The 26,812-nt window shown below is 44.5% G+C and overlaps 1 protein-coding gene across 1 annotated transcript in view; it reads left to right on the top strand.

Moving 5' to 3' along the window:
• GABRQ (gamma-aminobutyric acid type A receptor subunit theta) overlaps positions 1-26,812 on the top strand; it is a 76,632-nt gene that overhangs the window by 21,039 nt on the left and 28,781 nt on the right. The window contains exons 3-4 of the mRNA XM_069063059.1: positions 13,153-13,220; positions 19,046-19,162. Of these exons, the coding sequence (XP_068919160.1) occupies positions 13,153-13,220; positions 19,046-19,162 (185 nt within the window). The remainder of the gene's footprint in view (positions 1-13,152; positions 13,221-19,045; positions 19,163-26,812) is intronic.

Raw genomic sequence — 26,812 nt, forward strand, 5'->3', positions numbered from 1 at the left:
GAAAGCAAGGCCCCAAGCTCTACGCCCCCCACCCATGAAAGCAAGGCTGTTTGCCCATGTTTGCCCTCTTTGAGGGATCACCTACAACACAGGGTTAGTTTAGTTGTTCCCCAGAGAAGAGATCCCCTCACCCAGAGGGCCTGGTGTAGGAGACTGGCTAGGTTTCAGGATATAAGGACTACCCCAGCCCTTCATTGGCAAGCTATATAGGCTACTACCTCATACCGTCTCCCCTAAAACCTTCCAGTTGGGCTCCCAGAGTCCAAGCTCATTGCTCAGTTTTCCTTTAGATGGAAAAATAGGGTTTAAGATTCATCTGCTCCCAAGAAGGAGCCTTAGTGCCAGTAGAGCAGCCAAATGCCAGGGGCAACCTCCCATCCTTTTTCTTCCAACCAGAGGGCCCCTCATTCCCTCCATGTACAGATTATACATCTGTATCAAGTCTATACTTGTACCAAGACTACAAGTCTGTACCAAAAAGGGCACAGCCACTCTACAGCTGCCTTTTGTGCCCTGGATTCTCCAGAAGAGCTGGAGAGCTTCTCAGACTGGGGCTTTTGGCTCAAATTAGGTGGAAGGTCCGTTTTCATGGAGACAGGCTTTTCAGATCAATTCAGTTCAATAAGAATTGTTTGGCACTTACTGCATACCAGGTCATGTGCTAGGCTCTGGAGAGATAGAGGCAGAAATAAAAGGATTGACTTTTTTATCTGTAATAAGAAACTTAAGGCCTTGAGGGATTTACATGAGTTCAAATTGTGCTGGGCCTTCCAAAAAGACCTGTAGTGCTCACCATTCCCAGATGCTCCCCACCAATGCCCACTCCCCCTACCTTTACTTATACTATTCAGTAGAATACCTTTTCCCCCAATGCTGCCTTTTGCAATGCTATATGATTTAATACCACCAGTAATGGGGAGCTCATTACCTTTCCAGAAGCAGCATGGCATAGAGCAAGGAGTCTTAGCCATTCTTAAGTTATGGACCCCGTGGGTAGTCAGTTCAGTGAAGTCTATGAATCCCTTATCAAAACAATGACTTTAAATGCATAAAAATATATAGATTTACATAGGAAACTAATTAGAAAATTAGGAAAAGGAAACTAATTATGAAATATAAATATCAAAATATTGAAAAAATAAGTTCACAAATCCCAAGTTGAGAATAAAGGATAGAATTCTAGACTTGGGGGCGGCTAGGTGGCACAGTGAATAGAGCACCAGCTCTGGAGTCAGGAGGACCTGAGTTCAAATTCGGCCTTAGACACTTGACACAATTACTAGCCATGTGACTTTGGGCAAGTCATTTAACCCCAAATGCCCTCCAAAAAGCAAAAAAGAAAGAAAGAAAGAAAGAATTCTAGACTTGGAGTCAAAAAGTCTTGGATTTAAATCCTGCCCCAAACACTTACTATGCTGTGTGACCCTAGACAAGTCAGTTCACCTCTCAGTCTTCTGATCTGTAAAATAGGAGTGACAGTATTGCCTACCTACTTCACAGTGTTGTTGTGAGGCTCAAATGACAGAATGCGGCAAAATTGAATTTGCAAACCATAAAGTGTGGTAGGCATGGCAGCCAGGCTTATGAGTAACCAGATCCTAGGAGAACAGCCCACCCTTCTTTCATCGAAGAGGTGCTAGTTTCTGGTTTCCTGGGAGTTTGGGGGTGGGGGGAGAAGGGAGTAAAGGAGCTATCAGTGTAGAGTATTGTATGCATACACAGTCACTGTGGTGGTTTTGTTTAACTTTTTCTTTATTACAAGGGACGACTCACTGGACAATAGAAACAGGAATATATCTATAAATTACTAGACTGTAAAAACAAATGGTATCAATAAAAAGTTTTTTAAGAAAATAAAATGAACAGTAATCTTGGGATATGAGAGATCAGAATTCTGATCCTAGCTCTAACTACTGTCACTCACTCAAAGTGGTACCTTGGACAAGGCACTTGCTGTTCTGTGTCTTGCTTCCCTTTTTCAATCTGTAAAATGGGTAGAGTTGTGTTTACTTTGATCTTCTCAGGGATGCAGTGAAAAAAACTGCACATGAGGTAGGGAAAGTGTCATTGAAACCACAAAAATACTACGAGTAACCTTTCTGGACCTTCATTGTGTCCTGACACCAATGCTGTAGGACTTTATAGAAGGTCTAACCCATGTAACACTCTGAGCTCTTTGGCTAAAAAAGACAAAAGGCAATCATTAACATTGCAGTGGGGTGGGGGGCTATAACTTCCTTCTTGGCTTGGAACTTACTTAAAAATAGTATGATATTTTCTAGAATTCACAGAATTTATTGATACTAGAAGACAAACCAGTCACCTTTTTAACAAAGATTGAAACCTGGCAGTTCCACTTGCCATAGAAATTAGAAAGCAGCACTCATGCCCCACAATGTACACTCTTCCCAAAAACAAGGGGAACAAGCCCCCATCCCTGGACCCCCTGCTGTGGGGAGGCAGCAGAGGGAACCAGGAGCACAGCCAAGCCCATGACCCCATTAGCCTAGTTTCAAGGTTAGAGCTCTGTGGGGAAAGAGGTTACTTACTGTTTGCAATGTCCAAGGCTGTCCTGATGCTTCCTGGTGGGCTTTTCATGGAGAGGGAGCCTGAGGGTCTCTGAATGCAGTTGTCATGGCTGTTTCTCCTTGCAGCCAAGACTGCTTCCTTTACTTTGGCCCATGCTTCTTTCCATTGGCTATGGCCATATGTGAGAACTCACTGTTAGAAAATGGCTGATTTCTCACTTGGAGCTATACTTGGAGCTGGTTGAAATTTTTTCTCCAGAGGTCATGAATTCAGGCTGGAGGTGACCAGATCCGTGGTATGGTTAGAAAGCTGCCTTGATCATAATGGCAGCTTGCTGCCATCCATGTATCTGTCATAGTCCCATGATCACTGACTGCTAGGGTCCTGTGACCTCTACCAAGGCCCAGCCAAGACAACGGAAGAAACTCAAAGGATATTGAGTGCAGCCATCATTCATCTTTTGAACCAGAGTTCTCACCCTCCAGCCTTTGGATGTTCTCTGTGCCTAAGACCTCAAGCAGCTTGCAGCACAGCCTGACACGGCTTCCCTAAGGGCATATAAACAGGAATAGCCACACAGGCAGCCATACCAGCACTCTTCTGCTACATAGGAGTCTTAGCTGACTCTCCTTCCTGTCAAGACAGGCAGGTCCACAGTCACAGAGTGAGAGCTCATTTGGGACACTAACTCAGAGATAGCTTTCACTGGTTGCTTACAGTCAGGCTCAGAGTGGAAGAGAAGTCAGTGCCCTCCTTAAGGCTGTTGACAGCAGCTTCTGTCTTCTTGCTCCTGTGGCTCAATTGCTGTCTTCTGTATCAAGGGTCACAGTATCACCTCCAGTGATTCATGGGACAAGTCAAAACAAGGCTTTCTGAACTGCTGATTGGAAAGGCTCAATCCCAAGGAGCCCCAGGTGAAAATTACATTAAGGGGTCAGTGGGAAACATTGATGGCACTCTTCTAACCATTCATTATGCTTCTAAAGAGTTATCATGAGGCCACCTCCAGGAACTTTGATCTGTAGCAATAATAGTCCATGCTCTGGAAGAACTTCCACCCTGGGACTGTGCTCACTTTAGTGGTGATTGTCAGGAAAGTGTCAGCCATGTTTCATGTCCCTCCCTCCTCTTCAGCTACCTCCAGCTCTGAAAACATGAACCATGAACCAGGATTATGTCAACTCTGCCATTGTTGCTGGATGAGATACTACCCTACTGTCCCTCTCATTGTCCTTGAAACTTTCCAGTCCAAAGTATCCCTCCCTGGCCCCCACTCCCCTATATGTGTTGTTTCTCCTGTTAGAATGTAAGCCCTTTGAGGGCAGAAACTCTTTGCTTTTGTATTTGCATGTGCAGAGCTTGGCACATATACTTAATAAATGCCTTTTCATTCATTTGTGCACTTTTTTTTGCTTTTTGGAGGCCAATTGGGGTTAAGTGACTTGCCCAAAGTCACACGGCTAGTAAGTGTGTCAAGCATCTGAGGCTGGATTTGAACTCAGGTCCTCCTGACTCTAGGACTGGTACTCTATTCACTGTGCCAGAGAGCCGCCCCAATTTGTGCACATGTGGCATTATGTGATCATGGACATCTCAACAGAACTCCAAATGTGGCCAGGAAAGGTCTTTCCCCAATGGACACTGAGAGCTCCTGGCTAGAAGATCTTTTATCTGGGTCGACCTGGCATTTGGGACTGGCCATGTAGTGCCAAGCTGACCAAGACAAAGTCCCTCACCACCAGTCTACAGGTGATGCTGTGGATTTCCATCTCCCTGACCCTGAACTCACTTAGCCATCTCCATTACCATGAGTCAGTCTAATTTACTTGCTACCCATGACGATACCAGCCTGCCTAACCTTAAACCTGGATGATCCTAGACCCTCTCAAGTGCTGAAGTGCTCAGCTGATTCCTGTGCCAATGTGCCCAGTCCTTCCACCTTTCCTGGCATAGAATTGTCTGTCCTGTTCTGCCTACAGCTCCCTGCCTGTGAATCTCAAGCCAAATCTGGAGTCTGTCTTTCTCAGCTGAAGGCACAGAGGACATCTGGAAGAGAAGCAGAAAAGATCCATTTTACGGTGTCCATTGGTACCATTGGCACTTTCAAGAGATACCTTCACAATCACTTGCAACTAAAATGTTCTACAAACCCATTTACTTTTCGTCTCCTTCCCGAGCACTTCTTTTCAATTTTGCTTTGCTGGCTAAGGAACATGTGTTGAAACAACACGTGTCCTCCATGCTGTCTGGTTCCTCACACAAATCCCTGGAAGTGGAAGGGAAGCCCCCTGAATTTGTGACATTCCATCCATCTCCATAGTAGTTGTGTGATGAGAATTAAGACTCAGTTACCAAAGGGGATAGAATCACTATTTAGCTGATGAAGAGGCCCTCCCAGAGTCACACACCTGAGTGAGTTTTTGCTGCTGGAACCTAGGGTCCATAGACCATTCCCATGGAACTGAAAATGGTCAGAAGAGTGGAGAGGAGTCAAGGTCTGGCATTTCCCAGAACCTTGAGTCTTCTTGATAACCTCCCTAGAGATGCAGCAAGGGCCTGTGGGGTGATTCAGTGAATTGGGAATGATGTGGTGCTCTCCTCTCTTTTGGGCAGCTGTCACCATTATCTGTAGTGGTGGCCAGATGAGGCCAGATGTCTATGTGCATAGAGGCAGAGGGGTGGATCTTGGTGTGTCAAATACTGGTGTTTACCAAAATCACTAGGCTGCAATTAGGGATGTGGCATCAATGTCAGCTTTGCCCATATCTCCCACCGGTGCCCCTCCTCAGGCACCCCCAGCTCATAGAATCTTAGAACAGGAAAGAAGCATAGAGTCACAAAATTTGGGAGCCAAAAATCATTTCACCTTTCTAAGTCTGTTTCCTCAACCATAAAATGGAGATGATAATAACACACTCCTTTCATCCTGGGTGACCTATAGAAATGTATGCTATCGTCATAAAAATATATTCCTTCTGGGCTCTATCGGCACCTGGAGTCAGGAAGACCTGGGTTCCAATCCTGCCTCAGATACTTACTAGCTGTGTGACTCTGGGTAAGTCACTTCAGCTCTCAGCCTCAATTCCCCCATATGTAAAAATGAAGGTGGTGGACTCAGTGGCCACTAAAGTCTGCTCTAGCTCTAAATCTATGCTATTGACTACTCTGGATGATTCTCTTGCTCTCATACTGGGGAGTAGAAAAGGGACCATTGTGCCAAGAAAAGACTGTATTGATCATAGGTTGACTGCCATGTTGTAGTCCCCTTCCTGAGGACACAGTGTGGTGAAGATGGGCACATTTCTCTAGAGCTAGCCCAGAATGAACAGAGTTCTTCTCACGACGTGCAGTGGTGATAAAATGGCCATAAAACTTCAGAAAGTCAAACGTTCCATCACACCTCAGATGTAATGGCAAAGGGTCCCTCCTTTTGAAGCCCACTGAGAAAATCATTACCAAATGGAGGAAACAGAGGGGGGAAAGCATAGCAAATCCTTGTAAACAGAGCTGGGCCTCAGGCAGGTTTTAAAAACTGTACCCCTGTGTGTCCATCACTGACACATATTCCATCCATCATCAAATCAGTCCCTTTTGGCTAGAGAGGGCAATAATTTGAGGCATTGTCAAATATATGCATCTATACAAATTTATATACAAATCTATACAAAATTACATTAAGAAACAGGTTTTGTTGAGCCCCCATGGTGTATTGCGTGCCTGAGGTGGCTGCTACCTTGCCTGCCCCTAGTTCTGGTACTGCTGCCAAAAGAGGAGAAATTGAAACTATACATGAATAAATCTAGACTGAATTGGGTCCAGGCAGGGAGCGGGAGTGACTGTCAGAGCATCTCCATAGCAGGAGGACATGAATACAGATTGAAGGAAGCATGGGTGTGTTAGATACACATGCAGGCAGGCATGCACACAGCAGGACAGATCCAGGATGGGAACCCATTGAGACAAGAGCATTATTGGCAGACTGTATTTACATATTTGGAGGAAAATAGACCCTTTCATAAGTCTCCAAATGCGCCATTGTTTCTAGGCTCGGTTTTTGCTGGATTTGTATCAAGACAACATTTAGAAATTAGCACTTGGGCATTTTTGTTTATTAGGGAAATGATTGAGTAGGGAAGCGTGATTTATTCTTTCTGAATTGGGGAGGGGGAGAATGAAACCTATCTCTCCATTGTATGGCTGATGAGTTTGAAGAGGCCACAGATTTCCTGGACTGAAAATACTTGTATTATTTGGTAATGAAATAATGAGGCCCTGCTTGACAGAATGCCTCTCATCACTGGCTCTCAAAATGCTTTAGAAAAAGACAGGCTTTGCTACATCATTTCAGAAATGGGCTTGTTGAGGCAAGATCTACCCAGACACAATCATCCAAATAATTCAGGCACCCAAGCCTGCTTTTGCCTAAATTTCTCATATAATTGAGGATACAGGAGTATGTCATAGAGAAAGATACTGTGAAGAATTTGGAAACACTTAGGAAGACTTGTATGAACTGATACAGAATAAAATAAGCAGAATAACATGATGATCCCCAAAACATAAAGGAAAATACTGAAAAGACTTCAGAACTCTGATCAGTGTGGTGACCAATTGTGGCACTGGGTACCAAGAAGCTAAAGTGGCCTACTAAAGGTCATCCAAAAAGATGGCAGTAATGGTAAGAAAGGGCTTGGCCCATTGGCACCCGGCTCATTGCCATCTTCCCCTCAATTCTCTGGCTTGCCATGTTGTCCACATCTGTTTCTCACAGTTTATCAATCATGCTGGGATAGTTCCCTTTTATAAGATGCTCAGGGTTAACAAGACAGACATGGCAGCACTTAAGTATAAGTGTAAGTAACTAGAAGAGGGAGAATGAGTGTGGAGAAGGGAAGGAGGCCCTAGAGCAGATCAGCCATTCCCAGACATGTTTGAGGTGTTCACCATGGCCTTAGAAAATGAACACAGGCCAACAGAAGCAGCCAGAGCACCAACTACCTAGTACCCAGAGACCCCTGTGAAGGCCCAAAGTGAATCCAGCTAACCATGGGGCCTCTCTGTTTTTCTGATCACCAACAAGATTTCTGATATGTCACCTTTGGGGGCTTGTGCTTTGATGGCTCTCCATTGCCCACTCCCTAGTTTCCATAGGGGAGCCCTGCTGTGCCAGACCAATGGCTGTGGCTTCATTAATACCCATCCAGTCTTCCCCATTATTACCAGCAGCTTCCCCTCTTCCAGGGAGGGTGCCAGATGCCCTTTTGTCTCTAACAGCCTGGGCAAGTAGGCTGGTTGCCACCTAGACTGGCCCAAGGAACACCAAGGTATTCATTGTCACTCCTTACGGTGCCAAGGGAATACTTGTTTCCTCCCATAGATCCAGGGCACCTACGGCATTTTCCCCAGCCACCCTTTCCCAATTCTCCTGACAGTGCCAAAAATAAGCTCCTCCTTCCATGAGGACAATGGCTTTCGGCTCCCAAAGAGCCATGGTCAGTCATTATTTCATTTGATCCTCACACCTAGCTGTGGGAGGGAAGTAGGCATCTTCTATTAGCGAATGGAATTGTTAGGGCTTATAGCAGAGTTGCTAAGTGCTTTAGGAGGCTAGGAAACCTGAAAGTCAAACCCTAAGGGCTTTGACTCATCCCCCTAAAAACCAAAGGGATTTTGCTGATGCTGTCCCTCTTCTCTCACCCTCCAAAGAGGAATTCACAGGTGAACACCATTTAAATTGACATGCAAATATATTCTTCTCCCTACTTGCATAGCAGTGTAGCTGGATCTGCATTATCACTGGGGGAGTGTATACACACACACACACACACACACACTCCCATCCTAGGGACCTTAGTGTCCATGCCTTCCAGTAAGTTTTCTTAAGAGGATCCCCCCACCCAAAGGCTCAGGAAGCAATACATCCCTAAGGGCTGTTGTCACAAAGTTAGCCTTCCAACTGTGACCAAGACATCCCCCTCTTCTAATCAAAAATGGTCTCACCAGGTGGAGTTTCTATCAGTTGGCCACCACTAGTCATCCTTGATGATACACTGCAGCCAGCTTCCACCCACCATCGCCCTTTGGAGCAGAATCTCCTGGTACCCAGTGATCCTTGCTTTGGACCAGCATATGGATTATAATCACCAACCAAGTTATAGAAGGAGGAAGCAGCCAAGTCCCTGAAGGAATGGGAAAGCTATGGGTTCTGGTAGAGACAGGAACTTTACATTGCTCTCTAGTGCTTCCCAGCTCATAAAGCACGTTTTTCACAACAACCACGGAATATGATTTTAGAGTTGGAAGGAGCCTCTTGAGTTCATTCTAATCCAATCCTCCATCCAAGCTGTATGGATCTCGTATGTACCTAGCTATCTACCTGTTGTCTCCCTCTTTAGAATTTAAGCTCCTTGAGGGTAGGGACAGTTTCACCTTAGCACATAGTAAGGACTTAATAAATGTTTGTTGATTGACTCACTAATTCCTTCACTTTACAGCAGAAGAAATGGAGGCCTGGAGTAATGACTACTTTGTAAATATTTGTATCTATTCTCTTTATTGCTCTGCATATATACTTATCTGTGCCTTTTTTGTGTCTAGCATTAGAATGTGAGGTCCTTGCAAACTGGAATAGTTTCATTCTCTGTACTTGTATTCCCAGTGCCTAGTATAGTACATACAGTAGGTGCTTAATAAATTCTTGATTGATTGCTCAGGGATACACAGTAGTATATGGCAAAGCCAGGAATTAAACCCAGATCTGGGACAAGTATTATCGTTATTTCTGTTTTACTGATGAGGAAACAAAGAATGCTGTGACTTGGCCTAGGCCTCACAAGCTAGTTAGATGCAGAGCTAAGATGAGAATCAGAGCCCTTTGACTGCCAAGTCCAGTCTGCTTTCACCTTCGGAAGATTCTAGAACATCAGAGCTAGAAGGGCCTTCAGACATCATTTACTTCACCCACACCACCCAGCACATATAGGGAAAGTGGAGCCCAGAGAGTTTGGACACTGGCCCCAGACCACACAGCAAGTTATTAACAGGGATAGGACTGCCTCCCATCCCGTGGCACTTTCCACTCCCCTACTGTTCCTTCCCAAGTTGCTTCCATTATGATTCTTCCCTCGCCCCCAACCAAAACTCAACCCATCCCCAAGAGATGCTCCTTGGAAATGAGTCACTCCCTTCCTACAAGCTCTGAGATCAATACCGCAAGTGTCTCTAGATCAACATCAGACACTTGCATTTCCATTTTTCTCTTTCATCTTACCTAGTGTGACAGGATATGTGGGATGGGGAAGAAATTCCATCAGGTTTGAAAGGCACAGGAAAAGGCACAAGAACAATGAGAGACCATGAGTGCACATGGGACTCGGACTCAGTCATGCAAGGCAGTGGGGGAGGAGAACTCAACTTGCAAGGACAGAGGAGAGGCCCAGCTTGGCAGGAGGTGGGGAGGGCTAAGTACATACAGATAACCACAGCTGTGAGGTCTGAGGTTCCTCTAGCCTACCAGAGCATACATCCTCACAACAGCAATCTGAGGTGTCTATTCTAGGGGTTGTTGTCTCCCTTTTACAAACGGAGAAGCAGAGATTTTGAAGTTAAGTGACTTTCCCAAGGTCACACAGTTAGGAAGCTTTGGAGATCACATTCAAATTGGAGTCTAGATTTCCTCATCTACAAAATGGAAGTGGTGAGTTTTCCACTGTCTCCTCCAAAGATTTGGTGTAAGGCAGGTGCTTTGTAAATATCACAGTTCTAGATAAATGTAAGCTCGTAATATTGTTATTTATCAGGTGACTCTGGAAAACTGTGCCAGCTTTCTGATCAGCCTCCATGTCCTTCTCCTATGATAGAGACACTCTAAATAGGCACTCCAACTTCCTGCCTGGACCCAATTCAGTCTATATTTATTCATGTGCAATTTGAATCTGTATAATTTTGGAAGCAGTAGCAGAACCAGGGACAAGCAAGGTAGGCAGCCCCACAGTTCACAATACATGTGGATTAGCACCGGAGGAGCTATTTCTTAATATCTTTGTCCAAATGCATCAGAACTCCATGGGGGTAGGGGATGTGGCAGAGCAATATTCCCTACCCACCTCAAGCCCTGGGAGATCGAAATCTTAGTACCCTTCAAACTGGCTGAGGGAGTACAGTGTTCAACATGAGCCCTCCTCCCTGAAGAAAAAAACATCCCAAAGTTCTCTAAGCCAGGCCACTTTCTCTAAGAAGCTTTACAGAGGGATTCTCATTCCCATCACTCCCAGTGAAGCTATATTAAGTGTCAGTCCTGTAGTCCTGAAGGGGAATATTGGCTGGCTGGCAGGCTGGCAAAAGGTCTGTCTCAGTGACAACACAGCACACCCAGTCCCCAAGAAGCACTAATGACACCATTTCCCTGCTCACATTAATGCATAATTAAGGCACCATTTCATTTTCAGGTTCTGGCTTGCTTTTTTCCCCCCTCTGCTTGGATCATTTTGCTCAGTCCTCCTGGGGGTTCTGAGTGAGTTGGAGCACTGGCTAGCTCTGCTGGGTGGGGCAGGGTAATGGTTTAAGGAGGAGGATGGTTTGGGGGAGTGGGGAGGAAAGAAGGGGAGGGGGAGTCTTTGGATCTTTATCTGTTTTCTCCACTTTCCACCACAAAGGCCACTGACAGGAGATAGGTTCTCTCCAGGGTCCTGAAAATCATCCCCAGTCAAACTTCCCCAGGTGGCCTCCAGAAGACTAGTTTCCCAGTTCTAAGTTGTGCACAGCTAAGGAGACAGGAGCTAAAGTGCTTCCCTTATTTATTGATAATATTAATTACTTTCCAATTATTTTTGCTCTGTTTGCTGCTTTAAGGAGCTACCAAGACATAGGTTGGGTTCCCAGGGACAGACTGCAGCATACTGTTGGTTCTCCAGAAATACAACAAAGTTGGCACTAAGCCCCACATTCTTTTTACTGCATCCCATGACAGTTAGTGCTCCCCTTTGTGAGAGAGCTAGACAGGGTTAGGGGGAGGTAGACTGGGCATAGAGCATGGTCAACTACTAAGAAAAGGGAAGTAATGAACCCATGACCCCATTGGCAGAGCAATCTCCCATTCAGGGTTAGGGGACACAAGGGAAATGTCCACATACGAAGGTCCAGCAGGGAAAGGATGGGTGTGGGTGCATCTGAGAATAGAAAAGGGAGCTATGAGGATACATTTTGGTGTTCTTGAGGCCCTAAGTCCATAGGCAATATCCATCCCTCCAGTGACCCCATACTATGAGAGAGGGAACTATATCTTACCTTTAACCATTTTAGCAGTGAAAGTTTTTTTTGAAAGGCCATTAACAAGAGACTTTATAGAAAAGAAACCTAGATGCAAATCCTGGCTCTAATTTGCTATCTGTGTGACCACTGCAAAGTCCTTTCCCCTATTTGGGCCTGTAAATTGAGAGGATTAGAAAAATGGTTTCCCAAGCCCCTTTTAGAATCACATTATGGAATTCTAGGATTCAACACATTGGTGAGAACAGAAGCCTGTTCCCATGGCTGGGATGGGATGTGGATGAAAGACTCCCTAGCAGGAAATAGTAGCCACTGATGGGATGAGAATGACATTCCAAATGGGGCCATTGCCACCAGACCTTTTTCTCTGATCTTTTCATTCAAGTCTGGCATCTAGCCCTTCCTTCCAACTCTCTCAGGCTTTTGAATTTCCCAATTGTCAGGGTATTTTCATATATTATCCCACTTGATCACAATATCCTGTTGGAAAGCAAATTCATAAAATGTCAGAGCTGGGAGGACTTTAATACCAATCCTTTCATTTTGGAGATAAGAAATAGAGACCCTGAGAGTATCAATGATTTGACCACAGTTCCTTAAATATTTATGAAACACCTACTGTGTGCTAGCTGCTACAGATACAAAGACCAAAATGAAAATCAACCATGGCCATTCTGCAGGAAGGAGGGACAATGTGGCATTATGTGATCATAGATTTAGAGTTAGAAGGAGACTTGGAAAGCCATCTAGTCCAAATCCTCTCATTTTTGTAGATGGAAAGGGAAGAAAAGTGAAGTCAGAGACCTTCAGGGTTATTTATGCCCAAGATCACACAGGTAGTAGGACAGAGTCATGATTTGAACCCAGGTCCTCTGATTTCTCTTTCCCCCTATAACATGTATGCAGAGAAGTAAACACAGGGAGGCACTAAGAGTTAGGGAGATGACAAAAGGCCTTGTGTACATGGTAGTATTTGAGCTGAACCTTGAAGATAGCTCCAGATTCCAAGACATGGGAGAATATTGCAGGCAAGGGTATGGAAGTGGGAAGTAGAATGTTGCATTCAGGGATGGGGAAACATCTGAGGAGTGAGTAACACAGCTGGAGCTTGAACCCATACACCTTCCCACCCTGACATACACAAGGCAAAGATCACAGTCCCTATCTTCTAGAGAAGAATCTAAATAGATTATGTGACTTATTTACAAGCACATCTGAGACTAGAACAGGGTCTTCCTCTGGCCCCAGTGTATGCCTCTTCCACCTCACCACATTAGCCAGGAAACCCTCCTCTCTATATCAGGGACTCACCCGTCACCTGTGTTTGCTGTTCTAACCCATCTGTCTGTGTCGCAGGAAACCCTGTCACCGTTGGAATGAGCATCCACATCTCCAGCATTGACCAGATTTCAGAAGTCAACATGGTGAGTCCATGACAAAAGACACTTTGGCCAAGGCCTACATAATGTCCATTTGTCTGGGGGTATAGGGATCTGATTATGCTTGAAAACCAATTCACCAGGAGAGTAGAACTTCTTTCTGCTCCCGACCAGCAAAATCTAGCCATGCAAAGCCACTGACTGGCTGGGTGCTTTTCTGAGATGGGGCTTCCACAGGCTAGGGACCATCTTGAGAGTGTGGGCATTGGGGTGGTGGCTGAGAAAGAGTGGGCAAGCCTGATTCCTAACTCCCACCATGCATTGGGAGATCTCACCCCTATCAAAAGAATGGAGACTCACCTTCCTGTTCAGGAACACTGTGGAGGAAAGGGAGCTGTGTAAAGAAATCTCTCTGGTGGGAAAGGGGGGCAGCACTCACTGTTGAGCCCCAGACGCTATCTGTAAGGGATTTCCTTTTCTCTGAATCAGCCATGGTGGCATCACCTTTATCTTTGTGGTTATTGGCTGCTTCCTGATCTCTGGGATCCCTAGAGGCCCCCAGGTATCCTGGTCATGGCAGAGAACCAAAAATCCTCCCACCTGAGGAATAACAGGGTTGAAACAAGGCACAGCTTTACTAAGAAATGACCAGGGGGAAGAAACACCAACGGAAAGCAGGGTGAAAGTTCACTTGATCAAGGAGAAACCTCTCTGACTCTGATTCCCTACCCCCAACCTAACACCTCTGAATCTGCCCCTGGCCTCTCCCAAAGAGAGAACGGAAGAGGAGAAAAGAGGCTAGAGTGAGTCACCTCCAAGGCCACGCTGGACTTAAGATCTTTAAAATCCTCCTCTTCTCCTTAAGCTATGTCAAAGGCAGACACAGTTGAGTCTTTGGGGTAAGGGACAGAACCAAGAGAAGAGGAGGAAAACATGGTGATAGGCAGTAGGATACAGTGATAGAACACTGGGCTTGGAGTCAGGAAAACCTCCAACACTTACTAGATGTGAGACCCTGGGCTTCCCATGTGTAAAAAATAAGGGATTACACTCAATGGCCTCTAATATCTCCTTTAGCTCTACATCTGCGATCCCATCAAACCCCACCAGGGAGAAGCCATTTCTTTACACAGCTACCTTTTGGGGTTGGATATTCCTGGACCAACATGAATTGGCCAGGCACCCAAGAAACTCACCAGTCTGGCCCATGGGTTGATGGCCACACTATGGCCAGATGGGGTGGAGGGAGAGAGAGGGCTGTCTCCACTAGGAGACACTCAACAGGAGGAACAGGCTAGGGTTGGAGGTTGGGGATGAGTAGGGGAGACTGTATCTAATTGTGTTAAATGGGGTGGGAAATATTGAAAAGGTTTGCTTGGTGCTATCTTTGTGAGCACCAATTAAAGAGAACTAGACAAGATGGAAAAACAAAGGTAGGTGCTTCCTTTGGACCTTGCCTGAAACTCTATGCCAGGAGAATGGAAAGCAAACACCGGTCCTCCATGTGCTCCTTGAAGAAAGGTTTGTCAAGGTAGAAGTATTAGTGCATGCTACTAGTGATTGAAAATTATACTAACAATGGTAATTATTGCCACTGCTAGTTTGAGTCTTGCCATTAATCCAAGTTCATGGACACAGGGGAGAGTAAGGTACTGTTTCTCAAGGGGGTGGGTGGGGTGGGTGTAAATAGGAAGAGGCCAGAGAATAAAGAAATGAGAAGGGCCTAAGCATAGTTGGATTTCCATGGAAATAGCTTAGCATCTCTGGGTGCCCAGCAAAATCTTACTGTCTCCTGTCAGATCACAACTGAATCAGGCTGGTGTGGTCTACGAATTGTGGGGATAGTTAGAGTTGTCCATAGCCACCTGGTGGGGGGAGAGAGCCTTAATAAAATATTATCACTCCTTTGCTTCCCTCCCAGTTCTCTCAGGAACCTCAGTTTCCTCACCTATAAAACGAAGGAGTTAGTATAATGGATACGGAACATAATTTGGAGTCGAGAGAAACCTAAGTTCAAAGCCCGCTTTGGACACTTCACTGTATTGAGCCTCAGCTTCATGGTCTCTAAAATGGGAATAATTACAACCTACAATATCTCCCTCATGGAGTCGTTGTAAGATCAAATTAGAGAATGTCTGCAAAACGTTTTGCAGACCAAGTAGGCGATAATGGAAGCAGATCTGTGTTTTATACCCTGGTAGATTCTTGGTGCTAAATTGCACCGTAGGTACAACTAGAGGGAAAAGACAGTAGATGTAACAAGATGCAAATTGCACAGATTTGTGCAGAGAATTCCAGGAACTACAGGCCATTTTGGGCTGGCCTTGTCAGAGAAAGTATTCTAGAGCAGATGTACCTGAGTTGGATCTTGAAGGATGGGAAGAGTGGAGTAGGGAAAAAGGAAGAAGAGCCAGTATTTCAAGCAGTCAGATTTATAGTAGAAACTAAGGCATGGAGATAGAAATGAGTGTTGCATGATGTTTTGGGGTGACTGGAACAACAGTGAGGAGATCAGTCCAGAAGGAGTTCATTGTTGATGGGAATGAACAGTGAAAGATAAGGCATGTCAGGATCAGATTGTAGAGGACTTTAAATGTCAATGTAAGTTGTAGACCTACTACTGGAGGTGATTGGGGAGATATTTACAAGTACTTGTGTGCAGGGAAACCTTTTAGAAAGATTAGCCTGGCAGTAGTGTAAATAATGGCTTTAAAGGTGGAGAAGATTAGTAGATGGAGAAGCAGAAGCAGTTTGTCGTCAAAGTAGACCGTAGACCGCCTGGACAGAGAGAAGAAATAGATGAGTTAAGGAAACAGATCACAAGTCTGGTATAGTAGTGATGGAAGCATTTCAATTATCTGTGAAATGCAGAGAAACTACTAACTTCTTGGCTTACCTTAGAGAGAATTTGATCCCAAATGTTTGCCTTTGTTGGTTCCTCCATCCTTGAAGGATGAAATTATCCTTAGCAGGGTAGAACTGGTTGCTGGGGTTGAACAGAGAAGGAAAGGAAAGCTAGGTATAGTCTGACATGCACCCTAGATTTTAGGAGAGGAAATTCCAAGGTGTTCAGAGGAAGGATAAGGAGCATCCTATGAACTAAAAATTTTCAGGAGAGATAAGCAGAAGAAATATGGGAAACCCTTAAGTTTAGAATTATGAAGACATAAAGGGACACAGACCTGAAAAGGAAGGAGGAACAGGAATCATATGAAAAGACTGGTGTGGATGCACAGGGGACTCACCAAACAACTTCTGTTTTTCAAACCACATGTAGAAGATGGCAGCAAGGATAGATGACAGAGGATGGCTCCAAGAGCATGGCATCATCCTGCAAGAATAGTGTCAGAATGAGCTGATATTGGTGAGGAAATATACACAAAATACATAGAGAAGAAATACCAAGCAATCTTTATGAGGAGATTAGGAAAGGCCTTCCATAGGAAGGGGCACCTGGGCTGTGATTTGAGTAAAGTTATGAATTCCACAAAATAGAGGGGAACAAAGGGGGCATTCCAAGCATGGGGTCTGCCTGTGCAAAAGATGGAGAGGGGAGGGAGGAAAAAGAATTTTGTGTGCAGGGAACAGAAAGAAAGCCACAACATACAAGGAACATGAGATCAGTCTGGAAAGACAGGTTGGAAGGGCTTTAAATGCCAAACAGAAAAGCTTGTCTTTTATCCACAAAAGAATAGGGAGCCTTCGAAGATTCTTGAGCAGACAAGGGACATGATCAGACCCATGCTTCAGAAATAGCAGTTTGGCAACTGTGTAGAGGATAAATTGAAGAAGGGGAGACCTGAGGCAGGAAAACCAATTAGACTATTATAATAGGTCAGCCATCCACATGAGGAATAGTGAGTGGTACAGCATTGAATTTGGAGTCAGAAATTTGGAGACATTACTTGCTGTCTTTGGAACCCTGGGGAAGTCACCTAACCTCCCTGGGCCTCCCTTTCCCCATTTAGAGAATGAGATGTTTTCTTCCAGCTCTAGACCTGTTATAATCCTAGGGGCTGTCCAGTAGGTTATTGATAATGTGGACATCAAGCTTGAGTGACAGCTTGGGACTGGACATAGGTTTAGGAGTTATCTTTAAAGAGATGGCAAGTGGCTGCTAAGTGGAAGAATATGACCAAGAGAAGAAAGAGAAGAAGGGACTACCCCACTGGAACTAGATAACAGATAGCGGCTCTTCTGCCAGAGGGCAGATGAATTTTCTGAGGAAGAAGAAGCACCCTGTGCTTCACAGACAATAAGGAGGATTCATAGGTGCAAGGAATGCTGGTACCAGTCTCAGGAAGAAGAAAAGGGGAATGATGGCTAGATCCTCCCTGCTGAGGGCAGAAAGGAGGCCATATGTGGACCTCACGTGGCCATGTGGGAGGTATGCTGCCTTCCTGGGGTTCAGAGCCAAGATGAGACAGAGAAGCTGCCAAGTCTCCAGCCCACTTCTGCTGATTCACATGGGGAAGAACGATGCCACCAGAAAAAACCTGGGCTGGATCTCTAGGGAAGTTCACAATAGGAAACTGAAGGGCTTGGAGGTGGGACATACACACACACGCATACATATATGAGGTGTTTTCATCACTTTTCTCCACTTGAAAGGTATGTATTACTTTGAAAGAGAAGGGAGGATATGGAAAGTAAACAACTAACCAAGTAGATGCTTTCTAAGAATGGAATTTGATTTTTCTGGACCATGACTCAAGATATCAGAATAATGGGCAAGGGACAGGGCACAACTTACGGGAACTGGGATGAATGTATTTGGCAGAAGAATCACTGACCTGATCAAGAGGGCATTGAGCTGAAATTGAAGGAGGAAGGGAAAATACGCTCAGATAAAACTACAAAACCAGATGCTTAGAAAGATAACCAGGGTGTCATCAAAAAGGAGCCCAATCTTGAAGGAGGTGCAGGGAAAGGAGTCAGGAACAATACTTATGGCCTCCAGTGCCTCCCTGATAATTTTATCTCAGGAAGAGGAGTAAGCAACAAAGTCAATGGTAGTCTGTACCTAGTTCTGACCAAGAAGTGTGGAGTGGTTGGTGATACGGGAACTTTGAAAGGAAGTGACCGTGTCATCTTAGAGTTCATGATAGTTCTTGAAGTGAAGCCAAGAGGAACGTCCATCTCCAAAAAAGGAAATTCTGATGAAATATTGAAGACACAGTTGGCTCTTTGTCCTTTTCCAGAATCTTTCTTGCACACTCTCAGTTCTCCCTTTACACTTGTGCTAGCAAATGGGCCATTCCATGTCCCCGTGCAGAATCGAGGGCAGTTGGTGTTGAGTAAGGTCTTACTGATGTTGGTGGCAGCCATTCTGAGTCACAGAAGAAATCGAATGGAAGGAACTAGGAATCTAGTTGGCCAACTCCACAGAAATCTGCGACGAACACCATGTTAGCCCTCTCTTATTGCCCACTCACGTTCTGTCTTGGGTTATGGTTATGTCTTCCAAAGAGACAAGGATTTCCAAGACAAAGGACAGAGACTCTGCCTTCTTCATCCTCTTGGGCCCTGTGGCCCAGTCTACTTCAAGGATAAGTGCTCAGAAGAGTTTTGTTGTTTGAATGAATGTTCTAAGGAAAAGAGTGGAGACCAGTGGAAGTTACAGAGAAGCAAATAGTGTCTGGTCATTCAAACTTTCCCAAAATGGAATGGGCTACCTTGGGAGGTAGCACTTTTTCCCTCTGCTAAAGTCTTCCAGTGAAGGCTCGTTGAAGATGTTACAGAAGGCATTCCTGTTCAAGTACAGGTTGAATGAGAAAGTCTCAGAGGTCCTGCTCAGCCCTGACATGCTGTAATGCTTCATAGACACATTCTTTGGTGGTCCATTTCAGCTCTTTCTTCCTTTTGCCTAGCCTCTGTCCTGCTCGTTCCAATGGAAGCCCAGCTCTTTGGTGTCTGTCCCCAGTAGAGAAAGCCTGTGTTCCTGCATGGCAATGAAGCTCATGTCCATTGGCCTTCCCCTCCAAGAGGTAGGAGGGGCAATGGCTGTTCTGATGTTGTAGTCTGTCTCACAGGAAAGCAAAGTCCTTTGGTCACATAGCTAAGACAACAAATTGGTAGCAGCGGAAAAGTGACTGCATCCTCTGGCTCACCTTTTCTCTAGACTTGGAGAGCAAGAAGAAAGTAATAACAATATTAACTCAGATATCTGTAGCACTGTAAGGTTTGCAGAATGCTTCCCTCATAATAGCTCTGTAAAACACAGGGAAGCATGACTGTCCCCATCTTACAGCTAAGGAAAATGAGTCAAAGAGGTGATGGGACTAACCCTATGATTACACAGTCAATAAGTATCTGAGATAGGATTTGAACCCAGGTCTCCTGATTCAAAGCCCAGCATACAATTTACCATAGGACACTGACTATGGATCCAAGGAGAAAGGAAGAATGGTAGGAATGTTGGGGAGTCATTGGAGGCATGTGAAACCTCTACAGCAAGGAGTTTTAACCTTTTTATGACATAGACCCCTGTGGAAATTAGATGATGCCTGTGGACCCCTTCTTAGAATAATGAGTTTTTTAAGTGAATAAAATGAAACACATTGTATTAGGAAGAAAACCAATTATAGTGAAATACAGTTATAAAAATATTTTTTTAAAAAAACAGGTTGACAGATCCCAGGTTAAGAATCTCTGCTTTAGAGAGAACATGCTTAACAAATGCCTGTTGAATGACCAATTGAACAATGCTCTAGGCCCTGTGTTGGGTGCAGGGGCTACAGAGACAAAAACAAATCAATCCCTGACCTCAAGAAGCTTTCACTCTACATACCTAGGTAATTACAAAGCATATGCCAGGTAAATCCTAACTCATTTTGCAGGGAAGGCATTAGCAACTGGAAGAACTAGGCTAAGCCTTGGCTAAGGAGTGGGCAGGGGGCAGGGGGTGGCAGCATTCTAGTGACAAGTGGAGGCCTCTCCTCCCCTATCCTGGCCTGTTCTGTCCTCACCTCCTTTGGTGTGTGTTGGGCACAGTGACTCCGCAAGTGAGTGGGTAGGCAGCTTTCCTGGCCACATGTCTGTGGCCCCAGGTTGCTCAAATTAGATGAGCTTTCAGAAGATAAAGCTGGGTGCTTTAATAGCATATTTTGGTAGATAATAAGGCAATTCTGGACAACTGGACATATTGATCTGCAAACACGAAGGGGCCCAGATTTTTGGCAAATACATAGGGTGTTCAAGTAAGAAAAGATACCAGAGCCAATGGCTTAGCTGCCCACTTTTATATGGTTTTAAGATACCAAAGCTCATTTTGCATGAGTCTGTGGAGTTGGGATTGACAATAATAGTCCTCTGCGCTGTGTGCTTCTCAGACTTTCTCTGAAGTCCAGAGCTGCAGCTCCCTCCCTGCAGATGACAGGAGCAGTGACAGACTGGCAGATCTGCCCCTCACAGGAGGAGGTAGCCAGAGACAGGATTAGCTAGAGACTAGAAGAGACCAGCTGCCCTTCACCTTTCACCTCCAGGACACTAGCTCAGCCCTGGCCTTCAGAGACAATGGCTATGTAGGACTAGAAGCAAGAACTCTCTGGTTCTGAGGAATGAATTGATGGCTAGGAAGACAAGTGAGTCTCTCTGATTCTAGGGCAAATAAAACTCTGATTCCAAAGTCAGGAAAGCCTCAGCTCTGGGCCTGCTCTGACACTAACTCCTGTGAGGCTTTGGAGTTCCACTCGTTTACTCATTCAACAAGCATTGTACTAAGCATTTCTGATGTTCTTGGAACTGGGGTTACTAAAACCACAATGAAACTATCCCTGCCCTCAAGGAACTTACATTCTAATGAGGGAGACTACATGCAGAGACAAATAAATACAAAATAGCTATAGGTACAAAATAACTAGAAAGTCTCATTGGAGGCTCTGGTTTCTTCCTGTAAAATGAGAGGGCTCCATGAGCAGCCCCCTGAAGGACCAGGCCAGCTTTGGTTTTCTGTAATGTTGGAAATGGTGGGCCATGCCACAGCAGAGCTGTTCTCCCAAAAAAATGTCTCCAAATGACTTCTAGTGCACTCAGTGACACAGAAAGCTCCGATGACTGGCCCCAGCCCTTTGGCATCTCACTTCAAAGGGTAGATGTTCATTTACTCCATCCGGCAGTCCAGAAATGATCAGTAAGGTTAACTACCCACCACTAAAGGAGAAGTTACTACTATTTGTGAGAGAGAAACTGCCAGGAACCCTGCCCATGTGGCCAGTCAGGAATTCCACAGAAGTAGAGTCCTAGTTTGAGGGGTTATAGAGTCTCTTGGTCCCCTCTGCTATCTCCAGGGCACGGAGGTAGAGGAAGAGTGTGATGATTCCTTCTCTCCGTTGTTGTTTCTAGCTGGCATCCATTTCAAGCCAGTTTTCCCAAGGCGATGTGATGTGAGCCACCTCCTACCCTAAATAAACCCTCCCCCAAAAAAAAAGTCATGGACAACTACATCTCCAAACAGGCCACATGCCTCTTAGCCCTCTGACAGACCCCATGGAAGACTCCTCCAAACTGCCCTGTCCTGCACAATATAGACAAATATATACCCTTCACTACTCATTTAAAACTATTTCTTAAAGTATAGGAAGGAAGGAAAGAAGGAAGGAAGGAAGGAAGGAAGGAAGGAAGGAAGGAAGGAAGAAAAAAAGCCATTAGCTCTGGGAGTCAGGGGACCTGGATTCCAGTCTTGCCCTGCCATTTGCTGGCTATGTGACCTCAGGGGTTCTCTTCCCCATTCTGTAAAATAGGGTGGGGGTGGGGGAGGTTGGTAGTCTAAATGACTCTTTCCATCCTTTCCATCTAAGATCCTATCCATCTTAAACATTCTGTGGTTGCATCCTTCATGACTGCTGGCTACTGACCATAATCATAACTGGTTTCATTTTTCCAATCTAATTACTGTGGAAACAGCCTCAGCTCCTTGAGGAGGTGAGGCAGAGCTGCAGGCCCACACCAACTGTTATTTGTATTGCCAACTGAGGAATAAGGAGAGGGTGTTAGTTGGCTGGTGGAAGCCGGGAAAATCAGGAGCTGACTAGTCCCGATACATTTCTGGCTAGGTGTGGCTCTAAAAGGAAGAGACAACTCTTATTTTTAAAAACCTATTCTATAACCTGAGAGACAGAAGGGGCCTCAGAAGCCATCTACTCCAACTCATACCTAAACAATCCCCAGTACAAAGGCCTTGACAAGTGGTCATCCAGTCTGAAGCCTTCCAGTGGAGGGGAGTTCACTTTCTCCCAAGACAGCCCATTCCAGGGCAACTAAGTGACCCCAGATAGATCACTGGGCCTGGAGTCTGAGGGACCTTCATTCAAATCCGACCTCAGACACTTACTAGCTGTGTGACCCTGGGCAAGTTGACTCAAATTAACCCCAAATGACTATAAAAGAAAAAAAGCTCATTCCACCTTTACCACCTTTAGACAGCTCTGATAGTTAAGAAGATATTCCTTATATTGAGCAGAAATAGTTCTTCCCCCTTGAGCCAAGACAGCCCTTCTAAAACATGGAGAGATATCTCACATTCTGCCCTGAGTCTCTTCTTCTCCAGGCTAAATAACTCAGCTCCTTTGTTTGATTCTCGTAGGACATCATTTCCTGGATGTGTTCTAGTTAATGTCCATCCTAAAGTGGGACTGAATAGGACATCCCAGATATGATGGTACTGTCAATCATCCACACAGTCCTACACAGTCTGCCTCTCTTGATGAAACCTACATTGACTTTAGCTTTCATAGATGCCCTATACTGAGCTTCCGGTGACTGAAAACCCCCTGATCATTTTTTCAGACAAGTTGCTGGCTAGCCACAACTCCCCCTCATCTTGTACTTGGTGATTTTTTTGACCCCAGAGTGTAAGACTTGACATTTATAAGTCCCCATTAAATTTCATTTTATTAGACTCGGCCAATGTCATTACTTGTCTAGTTTTTTTCATTCTCCACTCTGTCATACAGCATGTTAGCTAACCCTCCTATCTCCATGTCATCGGCCAATTCAATAAGCACGCCATCTATGCCTTTATCCAAGTCATTAATAAAAATGCTAAATAGCACAAGGCCAACCATGTATCACAGGAAAACTCCAATAAAATCCTCCTTCCAAGTTGAAATTGAACCATTAATAACTACTCTTCCAATCCTGCCTTTCAGTCAATTGCAAATCCATCTAATTTTATTATTGTTTAGCCCACATCTGTCCATCTTTACTGTGTTTAGGGACTCAGGCCACCCATAAAGATGCAACCTTGCTTCTCCCATCAAAAATCCTTTGTATCATATCTTTCACAGCCTCCCAGAAAAACCTCACGAGCCATGCCAAATTCATAAATTTGTACCTCCCCCTACCCGCATCGAGCACATATGCCTGCATTGATGTCTGTTTCATCCTTTATAAATGTTAGGGGTTATACCTGAAAACTGGCCCAAATGCAGAGAGGCAGCCAGTTGGCCTTGGGCCATTCTAACCTTGTAGGGCTTTTATCTTTGACTTTCATTCATTCTTCCAAGAAACATTTGTTAGGCAGCCAACCGTGCACAGTCCAGATAAAGGATGAAGGCCATTCTTTCCAAATGAGATCTGCTTCTGCTGGCTTTCTCAATCTTTCTCATTCGTCAATGCCTGGATGGCTCACAAATATCTTGTAGTAGGCTTCACATCTTTTTGTTTGCTATGCTTATCCCAAGGAAAAGTAACTCCTCTTCTGCATCCCAATTGATTTTTTTTTCAAACTTGTCCACATCCCAGTGGGTTGAAAATGGTTCTTAATGTTTCTCAGCATATGAGCCAGGTGAGTGACCTCTTAGCAATTAGAAAACCCCAACTAGAAACAGCTTGGTTTTTCATGTAGGTACCAATATGTATATGTTTGTAATGACTACAGGTATGGCCCTCTTGGTTCTCTCATTGGACCATGAGTTTTTAACCTTTTGGGGGTCTCTTTGAGTAGTCTGATGAAGCTTATAGAACCCTTCTCAAAATAATTTTTAAATGATTTCAGTAAATGCTCAATTTCAGTTAGAGGAGAGTGAACATAAATCTGCAATTTCCCATCCAAGTTGATGCTGCCATTGATGGAGTCTGGGAACACCAGGTTAAGAACTCCTTATACCTTTAGGGAAGGTCCATATCTGACCCACCATCTGCATTTAATAATAGTTTTTAAAAAGAAGAAGAATGGTCACATCTATGGCACATTAATATTTGCCAGCAACTTTATAAACATTACCTCCCAGAGTGATTGTGAGGATCAAAGGAGAGTTAATGTAGTAATTATCTCCATTTTAAAGATGAGAAAACTGAGAATCTGAGGGGTTATGTGACTTGTCTAAGGTCACACAGGCAGCAATAGGCAGAGTAAGGACTCCAAGCTAAATTCAGAGTAGTGACTGTTTGAGTGAATTGTGAATCACTGTTTATTGATATATGTGACAGTCATGATGATGAGATGCCCAGGATAACTCCTTGGGTCTTACATGTCCAGTTTCAGTTGGACATTGCCCTGTTTCAGTCAGCAAGCATCTGAAATACATTGGTGGTCTATGCCTAACTAGGTATAGAAAGTTATTTAGGGATCTCCAGGGTAACCACTTAGAGAGGAGTTAGGAAATACAGGAGTGACCCCCAAAAATGAAGATAAAGATTGACTAGTGTGCTCATTCTCCCTAAATGTGATCTATATAGCAGTGGAGAGAAACACATTGACTTAGGCTAACTTGGACTAGAGCCCACCAAGCACACTCTCTGCTATTATGGATGTAATTGGTCATGACTGTCAGGTACAATTGGACCTCATTTACCCACCCAGTAAAGGGTCTCACCCTGTGATTTCACTGCTATGAGAAATTCCCCTTCACCAACCTGCTCCCCCTCCTCTGGATTTTCTCTAGATTACCACTGTCTTTCCTAAAATGTCAGTTCCAGAATTGAACTCAATACTCTAGATCGAATCTGACTAGGGTAGAGTAGAGTGGGATACTCATCTCCCAAGTCCTAGATACTGTACCTATTTTCATACAACCTAAGTTCTCCTTAGATTTTTGTCAGCCATATTATACTGTTGACTCACACCAAGCTTACAATTCATTAAAACCCTCAGAGTTTTCAGATAAATGACTGGCTATTTAGTGAAACCTCCCCCATTTTATACTTGTGAAATTGCTTTCTTGTACCCAAGTATAAAACCATAAAGTTTCATTTCTCTTCATTGAATATCATTTTATTCAATTCAGTCCAATATTCTAACCTGCCCAGATCTTTCTGGAACCTGAATCAGTCATACAAAATTTAAGCTAACCCTACTAGCCTTACATCATCCACAAATATGATAAGCACATCATCTATGCCTTTATACAAGTTATCAATAAAAATATTAACACAAGGCCTAGCATAAATCCCTTAGGGGCAACCCAATGGCAAACTCCTTTCAAGCCAACACTGAGTCATTAATGACTATCCTTGTGTCCAAGCACTCAACCTTTAATTTCACATTAATGTCTGGCCCACATTATGTAAGTTCATTGTAAATGAGCAGACTGGCTGTTAACATTCTTCATCAGTCTCATGTGGGTTTCAGTTTGTGAACCTGTATTTCCACAGCCTGAGAAGCTCTGGATTAGTTCAGGGTTCTAGTTCTACCCAAAAAACAGGTCTTGAATTGTAGAGGAAACAGTTGACCTTGAGATCAGACCTAAATATTCCAAAGTACTTTCCTCTTCCATCTCGCTATTGATGAAATAGTAATAGTCCAAAGTTCAGTGTTCCCTTTCAACCTTATATTTCTCTATGTGTTCTAGTTGAACTTTTAGCCTTCAAGTGGGTTTTGCAGAACCTCTTTCCAACCATCCAAAGGATGTGACTGACCTCCAACATCCCAGTATTACTCTTCTTTTTTCTTCCTAATCATTTGCCTTAAACATTTATCCTTCTCTGTTGCCTAGCAACTTGTCACTGACTCAGAATATTAACTACCCCATGCCTCCCCCTCTTCTCCATCAGCCTGAAAATGTTGGTGCCTAGAGAGAAAGAAACTTCATCTTAGCCTTTATCAACAACATAGGTGCTCCTGCCATTTTGGCTCAGACTGTATCTTATCAGGAGACATTCAGGGGAGGTCCCCCTTCATGCTTTCTAACCTGGAGAGCACAACCCCCACACACAGAGTTCTTACTGGCATTCTCCCTGGAAATGGGAGTCCTGAAGATGCCAGCCTCCACTCACTTGACTATGCATAGGGCTTCTGGTGGGCGTCTCCCTGGTACAGGCCCATCAGTCTCTAGTGACTGGCATATATTCTATAGCAGTCCCACAGGGCCTAACACTTTGGTTCAGTGACTCTTGAAAAGACCCAATCTTTTTCACAGAAAAGATTATGTTAGTCTATTTTATTCATAGGCTAAGAGGATAGAGATAGAGAAAACAGACAGTCTTCCTCCTGCTAATTCCAGCAGCTGAACCAGGAAGTCCAGGGATGCCATCCCCTGGCTTCTCACCATTGACTTTTCCTCCTACATGGGGTTTGGCTGGACAAAATTAGCAGAGGTATTTTCTCACCAGTTTCCATTCCAGAAGCTTCCTTCCCTGATGAGGCACATCACTCACTGCAAAGGGAGAGAGGAAAGCCATGCAGGAGAAGGGAGGCA

Source organism: Petaurus breviceps, unplaced genomic scaffold (genome assembly GCF_028583685.1).
Source record: "Petaurus breviceps papuanus isolate PSGF00001 unplaced genomic scaffold, PetGlider_PUasm1.0 90535, whole genome shotgun sequence".
Taxonomy (NCBI): domain Eukaryota; kingdom Metazoa; phylum Chordata; class Mammalia; order Diprotodontia; family Petauridae; genus Petaurus; species Petaurus breviceps.